The sequence below is a fragment of the Chanos chanos genome, chromosome 3 (assembly GCF_902362185.1).
Source record: "Chanos chanos chromosome 3, fChaCha1.1, whole genome shotgun sequence".
Classification (NCBI taxonomy): domain Eukaryota; kingdom Metazoa; phylum Chordata; class Actinopteri; order Gonorynchiformes; family Chanidae; genus Chanos; species Chanos chanos.
Window position 1 is genome coordinate 57485826 of NC_044497.1, and position 17317 is coordinate 57503142.

The following is a 17317-nucleotide window of genomic DNA, read 5'->3' on the forward strand; positions in this document are numbered from 1 at the left end:
ACACACACACTATACACACACTATACACACACACTCACACACACACACTCACACACACACTATACACACACACTCACACACACACTATACACACACACTCACACACAAACACTCACACTTACACACACACTATACACACACACTCACACACACTCACACACACACTATACACACACACTCACACACAAACACACTCACACACACTCACACACACACTATACACACACACACACACTCACACGCACACACACTCACACACTATACACACACACTATACACACACACTCACACACACACACACTCACACACACACTCACACACAAACACACTCTCACACACACACTCACACTCACACGCACACACACACACACATTCACACTCACACACACTCACACACACACTATACACACACACTCACACACAAACACACTCACACACACACTATACACACACACACTCACACTTACACACACACACTCACACACACACTATACACACACACACTCACACACACACACACTATACACACACACACTCACACACACACACACACACACACACACACACACACACACTCACACACACTAACACACACACTATACACACACACTCACACACACTATACACACACTATACACACACACTCACACTTACACACACACTATACACACACACTCACACACACACACACACACACACTCACACTTACACACACACTATACACACACACTCACACACACACACACACACACACTCACACTTACACACACACTATACACACACACTCACACACACACACACACACACTATACACACACACACTCACACACACACTATACACACACACTCACACACAAACACACTCACACACACACTATACACACACACTCACACACACACACACTCCAGCTCCAGTGCACCACACGTCATGTGAAAAGGAGAAGGTTCTGCTGGTGATTGGGAGAGGGTGTCTGCCACAGCTGCAGGCCTGGCATGGGGTGCCAAGGCCGGCAGGTTAGACCCATGTCTGTGCCAACCGTTACGTCACGTTCACTTCAGCTCTCAGACAAACAGTGCAGCTCTGTGAGCAGCTCTCTCTTCTCTTCTCCAATCCATCATCATCACGCCACAGACCTCAGTTACAGGAGGGAGCTGGGATAGGGGCCGGACCGTGTGTGTGAGTGTGTGTGCGCATGTGCGAGTATGTGCAAATGTGTGTGTGTGTGTGTCTGTGTGCGTGCGCGTGTATGAGTGTGCGTGTGTGCGTGCGCGTGTGTGCGTGTGAGCGTGTGTGTGTGTGAGAGCGTGTGTGTGTGTGTGTGTGTGCGTGTGCGTGTGCGGGTGTGAGTGTGCGAGTGTGAGCGGTGTGCATGTGAGTGTGTGTGTGTGTGTGTGTGTGGGAGCGTGTGTGTGTGTGAGCATGTGTGAGTGTGAGTGTGCGTGTGCGTGTGTGAGTGTGAGTGTGTGCGTGCGTGTGTGAGTGTGAGTGTGTGCGTGCGTGTGTGAGTGTGAGTGTGTGCGTGCGTGTGTGAGTGTGAGTGTGTGCGTGCGTGTGTGAGTGTGAGTGTGTGCGTGCGTGTGTATGTGTGTGTGTGTGTGTATGGTGCGTGTTTGTGGTGCGTGTGTGTGTGTGTGTGTGTGTGTGGGAGTGTGTGTGTGTGTGTGTGTCGGAGCGTGTGTGTGTGTGTGTGTGTGTGAGCGTGTGTGTGTGTGTGTGTGTGAGCGTGTGTATGTGTGAGCGTGTGTGAGTGGGTGTGTGTGCGTGTGAGTGAGTGTGTGTGTGTGTGTGTGTGTGCGTCTGAGCGTGTGTGTGAGTGTGAGTGTGAGTGTGTGCGTGTGCGTCTGAGAGTGTGTGTGAGTGTGAGTGTGAGCGTGTGGGAGTGTGTGCGTGTGGGAGTGTGTGCATGTGAGTGAGTGTGTGCGTGTGGGAGTGTGTGCGTGTGAGTGAGTGCGTGCGTGTGTGTGTAGAGGGAGGGGGTCTCCGGCGTTTTGTGTAGGCTGACTGACAGCGTTGAGGCAATCCTGATGGAGACTTTGGAGAGGAGGGAGCAGGGGAAAGATGGGAAAATCCGCCAGCCTCCGTGCCCCCTCCACCCCCACCCCCCCCCCAAAGGAATCTGGGCGTTTTGGTGCCCACTCATCTGTGAGTCTCGTCAACAGGTCCCGACCCATGACCCATGACCCTTCAACTCCACACTCAAGCAACACCAACAGCCAATCCTCTCACTGCAGGAACAACACTGACCAGTCCTCTCACTGCAGGAACTACACTGACCAATCCTCTCACTGCAGGAACTACACTGACCAATCCTCTCACTGCAGGAACTACACTGAAGATCTACCTTAATTTCCCCACAGTCAAATCACCTTGTCACTCTTCAGAAACATATTCCTATTAGTTGATACCAATCAGATACATAATATAATCAGTGAAAATGCAAAGCAGCAACAAAAATCCAGAATGCACAAACACAGAGGACTGTGGACACTGTGGGCATATCCTCCTATAGCGGCAGTAAAGGTGGACAGAGAGGAGAAGGAACACATTCTAGGGCTCTGCCGTGCAGCGTTTAGTCACCTCCCTGCAGGCTTTTGTTCAGTCTTTTCAGGCCGTGCTGCACAGCTGAAAGGCCTCCATTCAGAGAGGCTCCCATACACTCTGTCAGCCCAGCCAAGAGTCACTGCACAGCACCCTTCAGTTCACACGCCAATCAGGCCCTGGCTCAAATGCCCACCCCCCCACCCGACAACCACAGCCACAATAGGGCTCTGCCTCACCCCCCCCCCCCCCCCCCCATGCCAGAGAAACACCAGAACACGGCCCTGACCATGTTCAGTATCTACCCCTACACTGCAAACTACGGCTGCAGCTCACAAACGCAGTGTTCTCAGGTCTGCATGACCCAGTGATGAGACGCACTAAGTTTTCCTCAGCCTTCTCAATGAGCACACATCTCTTCTCTGAGTAGACAGCCCAGCGATTTTCTCTATAAAACACCTGTGTCTCTTTGCACCCAGGAGGCTTGTCTGAGGACAGTGTTCACAGCAGTGTTCACCGTTCACTCATAGCACTCTGAAAAGGGACGGTGGGTTTGAAACTCAGTCCAAAATAGGAGATGACCTGTTTGAAACCCTGTGACAGGGGGAGATCAGGTCCTTTGCTGATAGGGATGATCTCTGAGGTCATAGAGGTCAGAAAAAAGACAACCTTCGCTCACCTGAGAGATTACAGTTGCAGGTTACCCTGAATCCCACGAGGAGAAAATCCAGATTACGAGTTGACCTCCCGTTTTTCTGGCAGGCATGGGACGTGGACGGGCAGATAGAAGCAGATCTGTGCCACCTCTCAGCCAAAGAGACAAAAAACATCTGCCCATTTTCACCCACCTGGCACTCAGTTCCCCTTCCTCTCCAAATGTCCTCCTTCACTTTTCCCACACGCCCACCCCCCTTAAAATCCCCCCACCTCAACCCAAGCCCTCTCACCCCCTTCTGAGGCCCCAGGAAGCTCTGACTGCGAAGCAATAACTGAAAACAGCTGTTAAAAATACCAGACTGATGAAGCCTGAAGCCCCCCCCCCCCCAACACACACACACACACACACACCCGCCACTTTATCCCCTGCACAATCAAGTTTTATTAGCAAGGAGTGATGCATGAAGTCAGTGTGTGTCCCTGAGCGAGTGTGTCTGTTTCTTACAGAGAAAAGACAGCTAACCACAGCAATGCAGCCCCACACTACAGAGAGAGAGAGAGAGAGAGAGAGAGAGAGAGAGAGAGAGAGAGAGAGAGGGGAGGGAGAGACTCCACTGCCTGTCATACACACACAGTGTTATCAGTGGAGCAGTGGAGTACTGAGCCCTGTTCTCCTTCAGACAGGAGGCTGGTGCTCCAGCATGGCCCCAGTATGCTCCCCCCAAAACACAATAGTAACCCGACCCAATACCCCCCCCAAAACGACAATACTAACCCGACCCAATACCCCCCCCAAAACACAATACTAACCCAACCCAATACCCCCCCCCCAAAACGACAATACTAACCCAACCCAATACCCCCCCCCAAAACGACAATACTAACCCAACCCAATAACCCCCCCCAAAACACAATACTAACCCGACCCAATAACCCCCCCTCCAAAACAACAATACTAACCCAACCCAATACTCCCCCCCCCCAAAACAACAATACTAACCCAACCCAATACTCCCCCCCCCAAAACACAATACTAACCCGACCCAATACCCCCCCCAAAACACAATACTAACCCAACCCAATACCCCCCCCCCAAAACACAATACTAACCCAACCCAACACCCCCCCCAAAACACAATACTAACCCGACCCAATACCCCCCCCCAAAACACAATACTAACCCAACCCAACGCCCCCCCCAAAACACAATACTAACCCGACCCAATACCCCCCCCAAAACACAATACTAACCCAACCCAACACCCCCCCCCAAAACACAATACAAACCCGACCCAATAACCCCCCCCAAAACGACAATACTAACCCGACCCAATACTCCCCCCCCCCAAAAACACAATACAAACCCAACCCAATACCCCCCCCCCCCCAAAACAACAATACTGACCCGATCCAATACCCCCCCCCCCAAAACGACAATACTAACCCAACCCAATACTACCCCCCCAAAACGACAATACAAACCCGACCCAATACTCCCCCCCCAAAACGACAATACTAACCCGATCCAATACTCCCCCCCCAAAACGACAATACTGACCCGATCCAATACCCCCCCCCCAAAACGACAATACTAACCCGATCCAATACTCCCCCCCCAAAACGACAATAGTAACCCGACCCAATACTCCCCCCCCAAAACGACAATACTAACCCGATCCAATACTCCCCCCCCAAAACACAATACTAACCCGATCCAATACTCCCCCCCAAAACGACAATAGTAACCCGATCCAATACCCCCCCCCAAAACGACAATACTAACCCGACCCAATACCCCCCCCCACAAAACACAATACTAACCCGACCCAATAACCCCCCCCCCCCCAAAACCACAATACTAACCCAACCCAATACCCCCCCCAAACACAATACTAACCCAACCCAATACCCCCCCCCCCAAACACAATACTAACCCAACCCAATACCCCCCCCCCAAAAACACAATACTAACCCAACCCAATACCCCCCCCCAAACACAATACTAACCCAACCCAATACCCCCCCCCCAAACACAATACTAACCCAACCCAATACCCCCCCCCCCCAAAACACAATACTAACCCCAGACTATGCATGACAACACATATTCCACATTCAGTCAGTCAGTAACATACTCAGTCAGTCAGTCAGTAATACAGTCAGTCAGTCAGTAACATAGTCAGTCAGTAATACAGTCAGTCAGTAACATACTCAGTCAGTAGTACAGTCAGTCAGTCAGTCAGTAATACAGTCAGTCAGTCAGTCAGTCAGTAATACAGTCAGTCAGTCAGTAACATACTCAGTCAGTAATACAGTAAGTCAGTCAGTCAGTAATACAGTCAGTCAGTAACATACTCAGTCAGTAATACAGTAAGTCAGTCAGTCAGTAATACAGTCAGTAACATACTCAGTCAGTAATACAGTAAGTCAGTCAGTCAGTAATACAGTCAGTAATACAGTCAGTCAGTCAGTAATACAGTAAGTCAGTCAGTCAGTCAGTAATACAGTAAGTCAGTCAGTCAGTCAGTAATACAGTCAGTCAGTAACATACTCAGTCAGTAATACAGTAAGTCAGTCAGTCAGTAATACAGTCGGGAATACAGTCAGTCAGTCAGTAATACAGTAAGTCAGTCAGTCAGTAATACAGTAAGTCAGTCAGTCAGTGATACAGTCAGTCAGTCAGTCATGTTTCTCTGTTCATTTCAAACATCCCTGTGACTGTCACACTAGTCTCTCTTTCACTCTTCTGCAGAAAAGTGTCAGAACTGGAAATGGCAGAAAATGTGCAGTCACATGTTACTTCTTTACGCTGAAATGTTACGCATGATTAAAGAGTATCTAAATCAAAACCAGTATCTAAATCAAAAACCAACCAGTCCAAGCATGGACAATTTTCCCTCCAAACAAACCATTCAATGTTCATAATACCCATCCACAATATTAATTACATTACTTACAACCAAATAGCAACAGATCTCTGTGCTGAGAATATAAGCATCTAAAAAAGTAAATAAATAAAGAAAGAAAAGAAAACTCTCACATTTATTGGAATATTACCAATGCAGGGCTGAGAAACATTTTCAAAGTAATAAGTTGTCTGATCATAAACATAACATTTCTGTCTCATGCATCCTAACGTAAACACTGATTGGTCAGGACAGGTGTAGAGAAAAACCCCGAGCCAATCAGGGCACATTCTAGAGCAGGATGCCTGTGTGCTAATCACACAGCAAACCTCTGCATGCCTCCATGAGACCTACGGGACACAGATATGATCAAGGGGGGGGAGACGGAGTTTTTCAGTCACTCTGGCCCTGGGAAAGGCTCCTCCCACTCCTTTATCTACTTCCTGTTTTACCTCTTCCTCTCCAAAGCCCTCGCTCACCGTGCCGAATCACACACAACTGCCCTCGACGCTTTTTTCATGGTCCATTTCATTTCTCCTAAAACATTCTGAGAAACAAACATCTCTCATTCTGTAGCAAAGTAGGTGTTTGCTGGTGTCTTGTATCAAGTATCTCTGCCATTTTATTTGATGAAAAGGACAACACATCTCCACAGTCTGTCACTACAGCTGATTGACTGATAATCTGCTTTTAACCCATTGAAAACCATCTGATTTCACACAAACCTGCCTCAAATCCACTCACACAAATTGCCTCAGAACCTCTAAAATCCACTCACACAACCTGACTCAGAACCTCTCAAATCCCCTCACACAACCTGCCTCAGAACCTCTAAAATCCACTCACACAACCTGCCTCAGAACCTCTCAAACCCACTCACACAACCTGACTCAGAACCTCTCAAATCCACTCACACAAACTGACTCAGAACCTCTCAAATCCACTCACACAACCTGCCTCAGAACCTCTCAAATCCACTCACACAACCTGCCTCAGAACCTCTCAAATCCACTCACACAACCTGCCTCAGAACCTCTAAAATCCCCTCACACAACCTGACTCAGAACCTCTCAAATCCACTCACACAACCTGACTCAGAACCTCTCAAATCCACTCACACAAACTGACTGAGACCTCTCAAATCCACTCACACAACCTGCTTCAGAACCTCTAAAATCCACTCACACAACCTGCCTCAGAACCTCTCAAATCCACTCACACAACCTGACTCAGAACCTCTCAAACCCACTCACACAACCTGCTTCAGAACCTCTCAAATCCACTCACACAACCTGCCTCAGAACCTCTAAAACCCACTCACACAACCTGCCTCAGAACCTCTCAAATCCACTCGGTGCTGTTACGTTCCATGTCTTAGCAGCACGCCTGACAGAAATCACCTCTCCCTTCTTTGTCTCCCAGATCACACTCCCCTCACTCCTGGCCTGCCAACAAGTCCCTGCATTCATAGTTCTGGGAAAAAAAAGGAAGACCTCTAAATGAATTTGGATTTGTTTAAATTACCCTAACAGAAAAAACCTTTCCCATAACACATTAAACCTGGAGAAAAAGGTAAGTCTATGTTTACATGCTCATTTGTACAAACATTCATGCAGCCGCTTTCAGGTTTCCTTTGCTGGACGGGAATGTTGCCTTAACTTAAAGGCCTGCACAATGTCCCTTCTGTGGTGGGACACAGGGGGGGAGGGGCACACCCGCACTCTCTCAGTCAGTCTCTTTCGCTCTCTCTCTCCGCCCCCAGCTTTCTCTCTCTCTCTCTCTCTCTCTCTCTCTCTCTCTCTCTGAGTGCTGAGTGTGTGGAAACAGCTCGCTCTGTTGACAGGAGAGCTCTCCTGAGCACTGTTTGTTTATGTAAAATGAGGCCCTCCCGTGTGCAGGACAATTCACATGTTTAGTTTAGATTGTCTCCGAGGTCTTAAAATACCATAGCAGTGCAGAGGGTGGAAAGAGCGTAAGATCAGGAGAGGGGAAGAGAGAGGCAGAGAGAATGCCCGTCCCAAAAAAAAAAAAACCCCAAAAGGTCGAGCGTGCCCCGGCGGAATGGCCCTGCTGAGTGCTCTCTTCCTAAAGCCCCTCGGTCCAGTCCGCTCCAACACTCAGGCCCAGACACACCGGGTCGTTTTTTAGAAAGCACACAGTTCACCGCCGTATGAAAGGCCTATGCTTCGATATTCAGCCTCGGTTCTTCTGATCCAAACTCCTCCCTCTCAGACAGACAGGTGCTCTGACTCCGCCTGGCCGCGGACGCAGGACGGACCCGACACCGCAGAATCGGTGCCAGTGGTATTTAACCGTGTGCTGTGGTCCTACTGAAGGGTGAAGCAGGCCTGCCTAGAGATTTTATGATTAACATACGAGTGTATGGATCGCTCTGAGGAACGCAGCTCACTGCTCTAACAGTAAACCATGTCCTCTCCGAGTTTTCAGGGGAAAAAAAAGAAACGTGATAAAAATGCAACATAATCACAAACCATATATAGAAATATTGTCCTGACAGGGTCCATCTGCTGAGTGAAGTGAACAGTGACATTGGTGAAGCAGACAGAGAAGAGGGAATGAAAAGGGAACTGTGCAGAGGTAGAAAGCTGCTGTCCTGGCATCTGCTAAAAGAGAAGAGAGAAATGGAGGGAAAAGATCGACCTCAGCAGCTCTCTACTTTAACCTAAGGTCACGGTGAAGCCCGAAAAATCCTGCCTCCACTGACCGGACTCACAACCTGCCACCAAAAGACACACACACACAGTGCTCCAGAGTCACACGCACACACACACACGCACACACACACACACTGCTCCAGAGTCACACGCATGCGCACACACACACACACACACAGTGCTCCAGAGTCACACGCACACACACGCACACACACACACACTGCTCCAGAGTCACACGCATGCGCACACACACACAGTGCTCCAGAGTCACACGCACACACACGCATGCACGCACACACACACAGTGCTCCAGAGTCACACACACACACGCATGCACACACACACAGTGCACCAGAGTCACACACACACAAACAGAATGCTCCATAGTCACACACACACACACAAACAGAATGCTCCATAGTCACACACACACATACGTGCAGACACACACACAGTGCACCAGAGTCTCTCACACACACACACGCACACACACAGAGTGCTCCAGAGTCCCCCAAGATTTATCTGATCATTTGTCAGGCTGTCTGAGAACACACACACACACACATCTAACAGGACACAGGGTCACCTACAGATTCAGGAAAAAAACATGAGAGGATGCCTTTACTGTCAGCTCCAGACAGCACTAAAACATCTGAAAACATTCTGACGTTACGTTCACCACTTTCATTCAGTAGTGTTAAGTGTTTATGTTTTCCCCTCACACACAGTGACGCTTCAGATTTTTTGTGCTGTAAAAAATGCCCAAAATGTTCACAGCCTTGTCAGTGTTCACCGAGGAGATGCTTATTTTTTCAGCACTAGCTTTCGTCAGAGGAGTACAAAGGTTACGGGAGGCCAAGAGGAATCAAATGCCACTAACCATCTTATCTGAAGACACAAATACTCTGTTACTCTGTGTTAAGATCAAACTGTTTTTCCACACTCATGTCAGGCATGAAATGGCCACCATTACCTGTGTAATGCTATTTCACAAGACAAGATAACCACTGTAGGCAACCTCATTCACACACAGCCCAGCGACGGCCTGCCCTCCCCCCCCCCCCCCCCCCCCTCCAGCCAGAGTAACCGTTTTAATTCAGTGTCACTAAAGGCATGTTAATGACTGCAAACGCCCACCCCCTCCTGTTCCTCAAACCCCACTCCCCCAATGCAGTTTCTCCATATTCATGTCATCAGAGCAAAGTGTTTGTCCAGCAGCTCACAAAAAAAAGAGACATTTTTCCCAAACAAAACCAGAAACAAAGAGTCACAATGGAAGGTGTGGTAAAAAAACAAAAAAAAACACTTTCTGGTGTATGACTCTGCCTTCACTGCTGCAAACTGCTGGTGACATAAACACCGTGGTTTGAGAGTGAGAACAGAGGATGCCCACCAGATAAGGGACACCCACTGGTGAACTCCAACAGAGCCATCAGCCAGTGACTTACAATAACAATAGCCAGTTAACAGCTCTCTAATTGACTGGCAGTTTCCCTGATCAGGCAGAACTGATAAAGACAGACGTTTTCAATGAAAACTTATTAATCACGTTATGTTAAAATCCCTCTATTGTCTGAACTGGCTTACTGTCAAATCTCAATAAAATAATCGTCCAGTCAACACTGTCATAAATCAAAAACAGTGCTCACATCCAGCGACACCGACACGTACCAAGACCGACACGCACATACTTGATACTTAAGGGTGAAAATATCGTATCTGTCTGGGCTTGTCTCCAGTCAGGACCTCGGGTTGTTATTACAATACACGGTTAATTAATCGAGCTGGTGACATTCCGGAAAAAAGCGTAGCAAAACATGCGTTTCCATGTAACTATACAAAAGACGTGAACTTCAACCACACACTCCGCTCGAACCTCTGTATGGTCCGCAACAACAATTACGCGGAAACGAAGCTCTCATTCCAAACGTACAGTATGTAAGAATCAACAGGTCAAAAGACCGTGGAAAACTGTTTAGAAAGTAACTTAAAGGGTGATCTTACTGCAAAATATTTATATGATAAACAGAACTTAATATTCCACAGTAATGAGCACGGGCCACTTCACGGAACAAAGTTTGTCAAAAACGACGTCGAAGGAAAACAAAGAACTGGTCGGTCCTTAAGAGGCCACTCGAAGGGAATATGGCGCACTGCTTGGCGGCACATTGACAACTTTTTTTTTTTCTTTTTCTAGCGCGTGGCCACAAATTGTGACAGAGCCTGAAATATCCCATTTGTCGTGCTCGCGTATAGGTGAATGTGCACATAGAAAACTTCAGACATACGTGACTGTCACTCACCGTTCTGGCGCTGGGGGATAGAGAGCCGTTAGAGAGATATGGATTTGTGAGGTCTGGAATCATCAGAAAAGGATATCCAGCATAAGGGGGACCCTTGAAAAATCCACCATCTTGCTGTCGCCGTAAGGCTGCAGGGATAAGGGGACCAAAGTGCAGAATTAGGAGACGGTGAAAACCGTAGCAAAGAGTTCATCAAAATATAACGATGAAATTTGAATTTTACCTTCAGCAAAATACTCTCTTTGTTTCTCATAGGTTTCTAGTTCTGGTCTCGGTTGTGGACGCCTGTCTGTTTGCTTGTAAAGACAAACGGAGTGCAAAAGCATTTTGTCAAAGTAAGAATGACAGCTAGTAAATTTCAGTGAAGTGCACTAGATCGGGCTGTTAACAACGAACAATAAACAATCACGGTTACTCTTACCTCTGAGTCAGACGAGCTACTGTTGTTTTCAGACTCGTTCACCAAAGACGATTTCACGTCGTCCAGATCCCTCTCGGCCGACACATTCTCGGATATTTTCTCCTCTTGTTCTCCTTCGTCTTTGAAAGATATAAGTTCATCATTCGCTCCCAAGTCATCGCCACCACCTCCGTTCAGCTGTGGCATTTTGAAGAAAACAAATGCGCCTATCTAAAAACGTACGAACAAGAAAACTTTCTCTCTGTAAAATACTCCGTTTTCACAGAAAAACCCCAAAACGTCTAAAAAGTTTCTACTGCCCACATCAAAAGCAGTTAAAAAATCCACATTTTTCAGTGTAATCGGGTCAGTCGTCAAGCTGGTAGAATGCTTATTTTATTCACCAAACTCTGCAAAGTTTAGCCTCAGTTGTACATGTTTTGATGGCATAAGCAGCAAAGCGGCCCCGGTGTTGTTTGCGTCTTGAGGTAGATGCACATCAAACCACGCTGGGGTAAACCTACTAAAGGCTTCACTCATCGTCTGTAATCCATGCGCTAGCTTGGTCTCGGAACCTCCGCGAATTAGAAAGTATCGCTTATGAAAAGACAACAAAAAAAAAGTTTTTGCCCTTTTGCTGGTGTCGCGTTCCAAAAGTTTCTCCGCTGTGCCTGTCCAAGTAGTTTAGGAGTAGTGCTCCTTCAGAACGGAATTCCCTCGTGCAAGAGCGTCGTGTTTCAGTTTCGTCGTATTCCAATCCCACGTAGGTTTTTTAGAAAAAGTAATTTCTGTGTAACCCAGAGAACAACAGTCCGGTGAAGAGAGGTATGGGATAGGAATTCGTTGATATCCTTGGTTGGTTGAAGTGAACTGAAGTGGAAGGAAGACTCTTCCTTCATTAGAATATGGGGGAGGAGTTTCATCTGTAAACCGACACTCCATTCATTCCTGTCAGGGGACCAGCGCGCCTTAAAGGTACAGTCTGTTGCTTTTCGGAAAGACAACAGGATTTTTTTTTTGATCAAGAAATTAGCAAAAACAGTCTTGTTTGATGGCGATTGTTATTATCATAAGTAGTCGTAAATGTGTATTTGCAAAAACGCTTCGTATTTTAATAATTAAGGCGGTTGTGGGATATTAGCATATTCTTTGTCAAGATTGTTTTCATTTTATATTCTATGTTCGTTGTTCAGGAGGCACAATTTAAAATAAATTATCTTTCTCTGCAGGAGTTTGGCAGCTGTTTCACAATTCAGGCTTTCTTAGTGAGCCAAAAGTCTTGTGTTAAAAGTCAAAACTGTACAGTTGAACATATAAGGAACATCCGTATTTTGAAGATGTTGTTTTTTGTGGTTGTTGTTGCTTTTTAACTTTTGATTTAGGCAGTCCAGCTAACAGTCAAATCCTGCTTCTTCACTGAGAAGTTAGGATGGTCTGTTCTTTGCTGAGACATTAGGACGGTCTGTCCTTCACTGAGACATTAGGACGGTCTGGTCTTCACTGAGACATTTGGACTGTCTGGTCTTCACTGAGACATTAGGACGGTCTGGTCTTCACTGAGACATTAGGATGGTCTGTCCTTCACTGAGACATTAGGACGGTCTGGTCTTCACTGAGACATTAGGATGGTCTGTCCTTCACTGAGACATTAGGATGGTCTGTCCTTCACTGAGACATTAGGACGGTCTGGTCTTCACTGGGATGTCTGCGCTGATCATAGCAGATGCTGAAGCTGCCATGAAGGCGCCCCTGACCAATGTGCATCGCTGGTGGGGTCACTGGCACACCCCCAGGCCCAGTGAAGTCTCCTGTCCTGTCAGAACAGTAAGAAATACAGACATACACCCCCCCCCCCCCCCCCCCACTGCTGAGTTAACGGTAAATTGGCCTGTGAGTGAGAACAATGGAGCGTCCGTCTTGAATGAGCGACTATGCAGACAATGTGCACAAACTGGATTCTTTGAGTGCAGGAACACAACTGGGTCTTACAGACTTACTCACAGTGAGCAGAACACCAGAGCATTCCAGCTTTGTCAGGGCCTCACACAGGGAAAAAACACCTGGAATTTTATTCAGTAAAAGGGAACAGGACCTGGAATTTGGTTGGCTTGGCTTTCTGAATGCTCAGAACAAGCTTAGGTTCAAAACTTTGCTTGTCCTATGGCATTTTCTCAACGAGTAATGAATATTTTTGCCTGAATTTGTCCCTGTCAGAAGATGTCTCTGTGAAAAGGGTGCTGTTTTTCCAGTTTTATTTAAATGAAGTTTGATGACAGTTACATGTCAGAAGCTTCATTTTCCTCACAGTGTCTGGTGTGTGGAAGCCCTCTGGGTAAGAACAGCATCTTTTCTCATTGCTCTTTTGTTCATTGCCAGCCCTCAGGATCACCTGCAGGGACGCAGACAATAGCTCTGTGTCAAACCAATTAGCTAACACAGAGCAGGCAGGACAAAACACAGTGTGCCTCTCTCCTCGCTGGGTCGTGCGTCTGTGGAGGTGGAAGGTATGCAGGTTTATGAGTCGTGAGTCACAGGCTGGAGCAGCTGGAATAACCATGACAGTATAGCCATCAGCACACACGGCCCTTTACACGTCCTGGCCCCAAACGTCTGCCATATATAAATCACAGAAACCCCAGAGCATCTGAGATGAAAATGAAAGTTTGGGGAGAGAGAGAGAGAGAGAGAGAGAGAGAGGGGGGAGGGTGGGAGACAGACAGACAGATACAAAAAGAGACAGAGTCGAGTGAGAAGGAGAGAGAGAGTAATGCAGTGGAGCATGAATAATTCAAGTGCTGTTATATTAAATCATATGAGAGATGAATTATTGACATGTTAACTTTAAGGTTATCTGCGACATGGGAATTTCTGTCTCATTTTCCTGTGAGCCGGTCAAAGATAAATAACATCGCTCACTCTGAGAGCTCCTGAGCTTCTGACTAAATTAGGAATAAATTAGTGAAAGCAAGTAAGTAAATAAAAATGATGTAGCAAATTGCAAGCATGGTCTGTATGTTCATGAATGAAAGTCTATTCAATCAAAACTAGAACACACTTTCTTTCTGCTCGTTTGCATTGCAGAGTCAGCTCATGGCCAGACACAGTCCCATGTTCTCCTCGCTCTAAATGCAGGATGTGAGCATGTGTGTGTGTGTGTGTGTGTGTGTGTGTGTGAGTGTGTGTGTGTGTCTCTGTGTGTGAGTGTGTGTGTGTGTGTGTGTGTGTGTGTGTGAGAGTGTGTGTCTGAGGAGCCTGTGAAATTCATACTGTGTGGATGAGAAACAGTCCCATCTTTGCCTGAGTTGGAGCCAACAGACCTGACCTGTGTGGACGTACACTCACTGACTGTCAGTTCTGCCCTGTGTGGACGGACATTCACTGACTGTCGGTTCTGCCCTGTGTGGACGGACATTCACTGACTGTCAGTTCTGCCCTGTGTGGACGTACACTCACTGACTGTCAGTTCTGCCCTGTGTGGACGTGCATTCACTGACTGTCAGTTCTGCCCTGTGTGGACGGACATTCACTGACTGTCAGTTCTGCCCTGTGTGGACGTGCATTCACTGACTGTCAGTTCTGCCCTGTGTGGACGTGCATTCACTGACTGTCAGTTCTGCCCTGTGTGGACGTACACTCACTGACTGTCAGTTCTGCCCTGTGTGGACGTACACTCACTGACTGTCAGTTCTGCCCTGTGTGGACAGACACTCACTGACTGTCAGTTCTGCCCTGTGTGGACGGACATTCACTGACTGTCAGTTCTGCCCTGTGTGGATGGACATTCACTGACTGTCAGTTCTGCCCTGTGTGGATGGACATTCACTGACTGTCAGTTCTGCCCTGTGTGGACGTGCATTCACTGACTGTCAGTTCTGCCCTGTGTGGACGTACACTCACTGACTGTCAGTTCTGCCCTGTGTGGACGGACATTCACTGACTGTCAGTTCTGCCCTGTGTGGATGGACATTCACTGACTGTCAGTTCTGCCCTGTGTGGACGTGCATTCACTGACTGTCAGTTCTGCCCTGTGTGGACGTACACTCACTGACTGTCAGTTCTGCCCTGTGTGGACGTGCACTCACTGACTGTCAGTTCTGCCCTGTGTGGACGGACATTCACTGACTGTCAGTTCTGCCCTGTGTGGATGGACATTCACTGACTGTCAGTTCTGCCCTGTGTGGACGTGCATTCACTGACTGTCAGTTCTGCCCTGTGTGGACGGACATTCACTGACTGTCAGTTCTGCCCTGTGTGGATGGACATTCACTGACTGTCAGTTCTGCCCTGTGTGGACGTACATTCACTGACTGTCGGTTCTGCCCTGTGTGGACGTACATTCACTGACTGTCAGTTCTGCCCTGTGTGGACGTGCATTCACTGACTGTCGGTTCTGCCCTGTGTGGACATCTCAGTTCAGTTTAATTTTGACTGTGTTTATGGTTTCCCTTTGACTGTGTGTTGTCTGTGAGTTGATTGACAATCAGGGCGGGGCAAACTACTGTGATTTACTGCACTGCACACATCTACACTGAGGCCCTTTGGAACTGTCCCATTAGCCAGTGGGGAACCAACACCGCGTTAAGATACTTTAAGTTGGTTTTCGCTCAAATTTGTCTCAGTTTTTTGGATCAGTGTTAATAATACTGATTTTGGATCAGTGGATATATATTTGTCATTATTAATATTTCTAACAATGTTTTTCTTTAGTAAGGGTTTTTGGCCTTGCTGGTAATAGAGTGAACATGAATCCATGTTCAGTGAGTGGTGCTGTGAATCATCTCTCGTTCTCTCATGACAGATGTTTCTGGAATGGACTCTTAGAATGGCGATGACTCGTATAATAGAACGATCGCCATGACACTTTCACTCTTCCTTCTACCTGACTCTCGTGATTTCACAAGGAGCAGTCTACACCACAGACGTCTATTTCCAAGATCAAAGATGAGAGAAAACTTAGGTAGAACCTCTTCATCAAGCCACAATATCTTTCTCTTCTCCAAAAAGAAAAAAAAAATCTCTCAGAACATCGCCATAACGGCCTGTCACCCAGACATCCACTCTGGAGAATCGGAGAAGACGTCTTGAAAGGGAATGTCTAATCACGAGAACCGAGAGGATTTCTGTCACTGCTCACATGATTTTTAGATTTCCTGCCATTTCCGACTCTTCTCTTCGCCCGCTTCCAGTGCTACCTGAATTCAGCTCTGTAGATCACGGCTCTGTGGCGTTTGGGCACGGGACCTTTTGCTTTCTCTGACCATGTAAACCGGGTCTGGGAGCAAAACCAGCCCTTCCGCTGGCAGTTGTATTCTGAACAATCCAAAAGGGAAATGAGGAAGTTGTAATTATTTGAGGTTAGAGTGAAAGAGAATGTGAAAAGGTCATTCTACGACTCATCTGACCCCTTCCCCTTTTTCTCCATTCTCAGGCTATTCTGTCAGCACGGGACATAGGGGTGGGGGGGGGGGGGGCGTTTTATTTGAATCTTCACAAATCTTTACATGAAAATGACCCTTAAACAAAATGAAATGTTGCTTTCTGTCACTTTATTGGCAGTATTTATAGATGTCTGTGATTTTTGATGGAAATTATTGCTTTTCAATGTAGAAATAAAACATGTGAGTGAGTGAGTGAGTGAGTGAGTGAGTGAGTGAGTGAGTGAGACGAAGACTTGCAGCCCGGAGAGAGCGGGGCCAGGAATGACCAGTGTCTGTTCACACTGAGGGAAAGGATGACCCAGGCCTAGCCCTGTTCAGCCCTGCAAGGCCTGTCCAGCGTTATTACCCTCACTTTGAAACTCAGACTCAGCACGGCCTGCAGACTAAACCCAGCGTATA

The 17317-nt window shown here is 47.4% G+C and overlaps 1 protein-coding gene across 2 annotated transcripts in view; it reads right to left on the bottom strand.

The window, feature by feature from the left end:
• Positions 1-11952, bottom strand: part of tcf7l1a (transcription factor 7 like 1a) — a 34160-nt gene extending 22208 nt beyond the window's left edge. For both annotated transcript variants that reach the window (XM_030767692.1, XM_030767693.1), the window contains exons 1-3: positions 11502-11952; positions 11304-11376; positions 11081-11208 (exon numbers count right to left, since the gene is read on the bottom strand). In XM_030767692.1, the coding sequence (XP_030623552.1) occupies positions 11081-11208; positions 11304-11376; positions 11502-11687 (387 nt within the window). In that variant the 5' untranslated portion in view covers positions 11688-11952. The remainder of the gene's footprint in view (positions 1-11080; positions 11209-11303; positions 11377-11501) is intronic.
• Positions 11953-17317: the final 5365 nt, after the last annotated feature.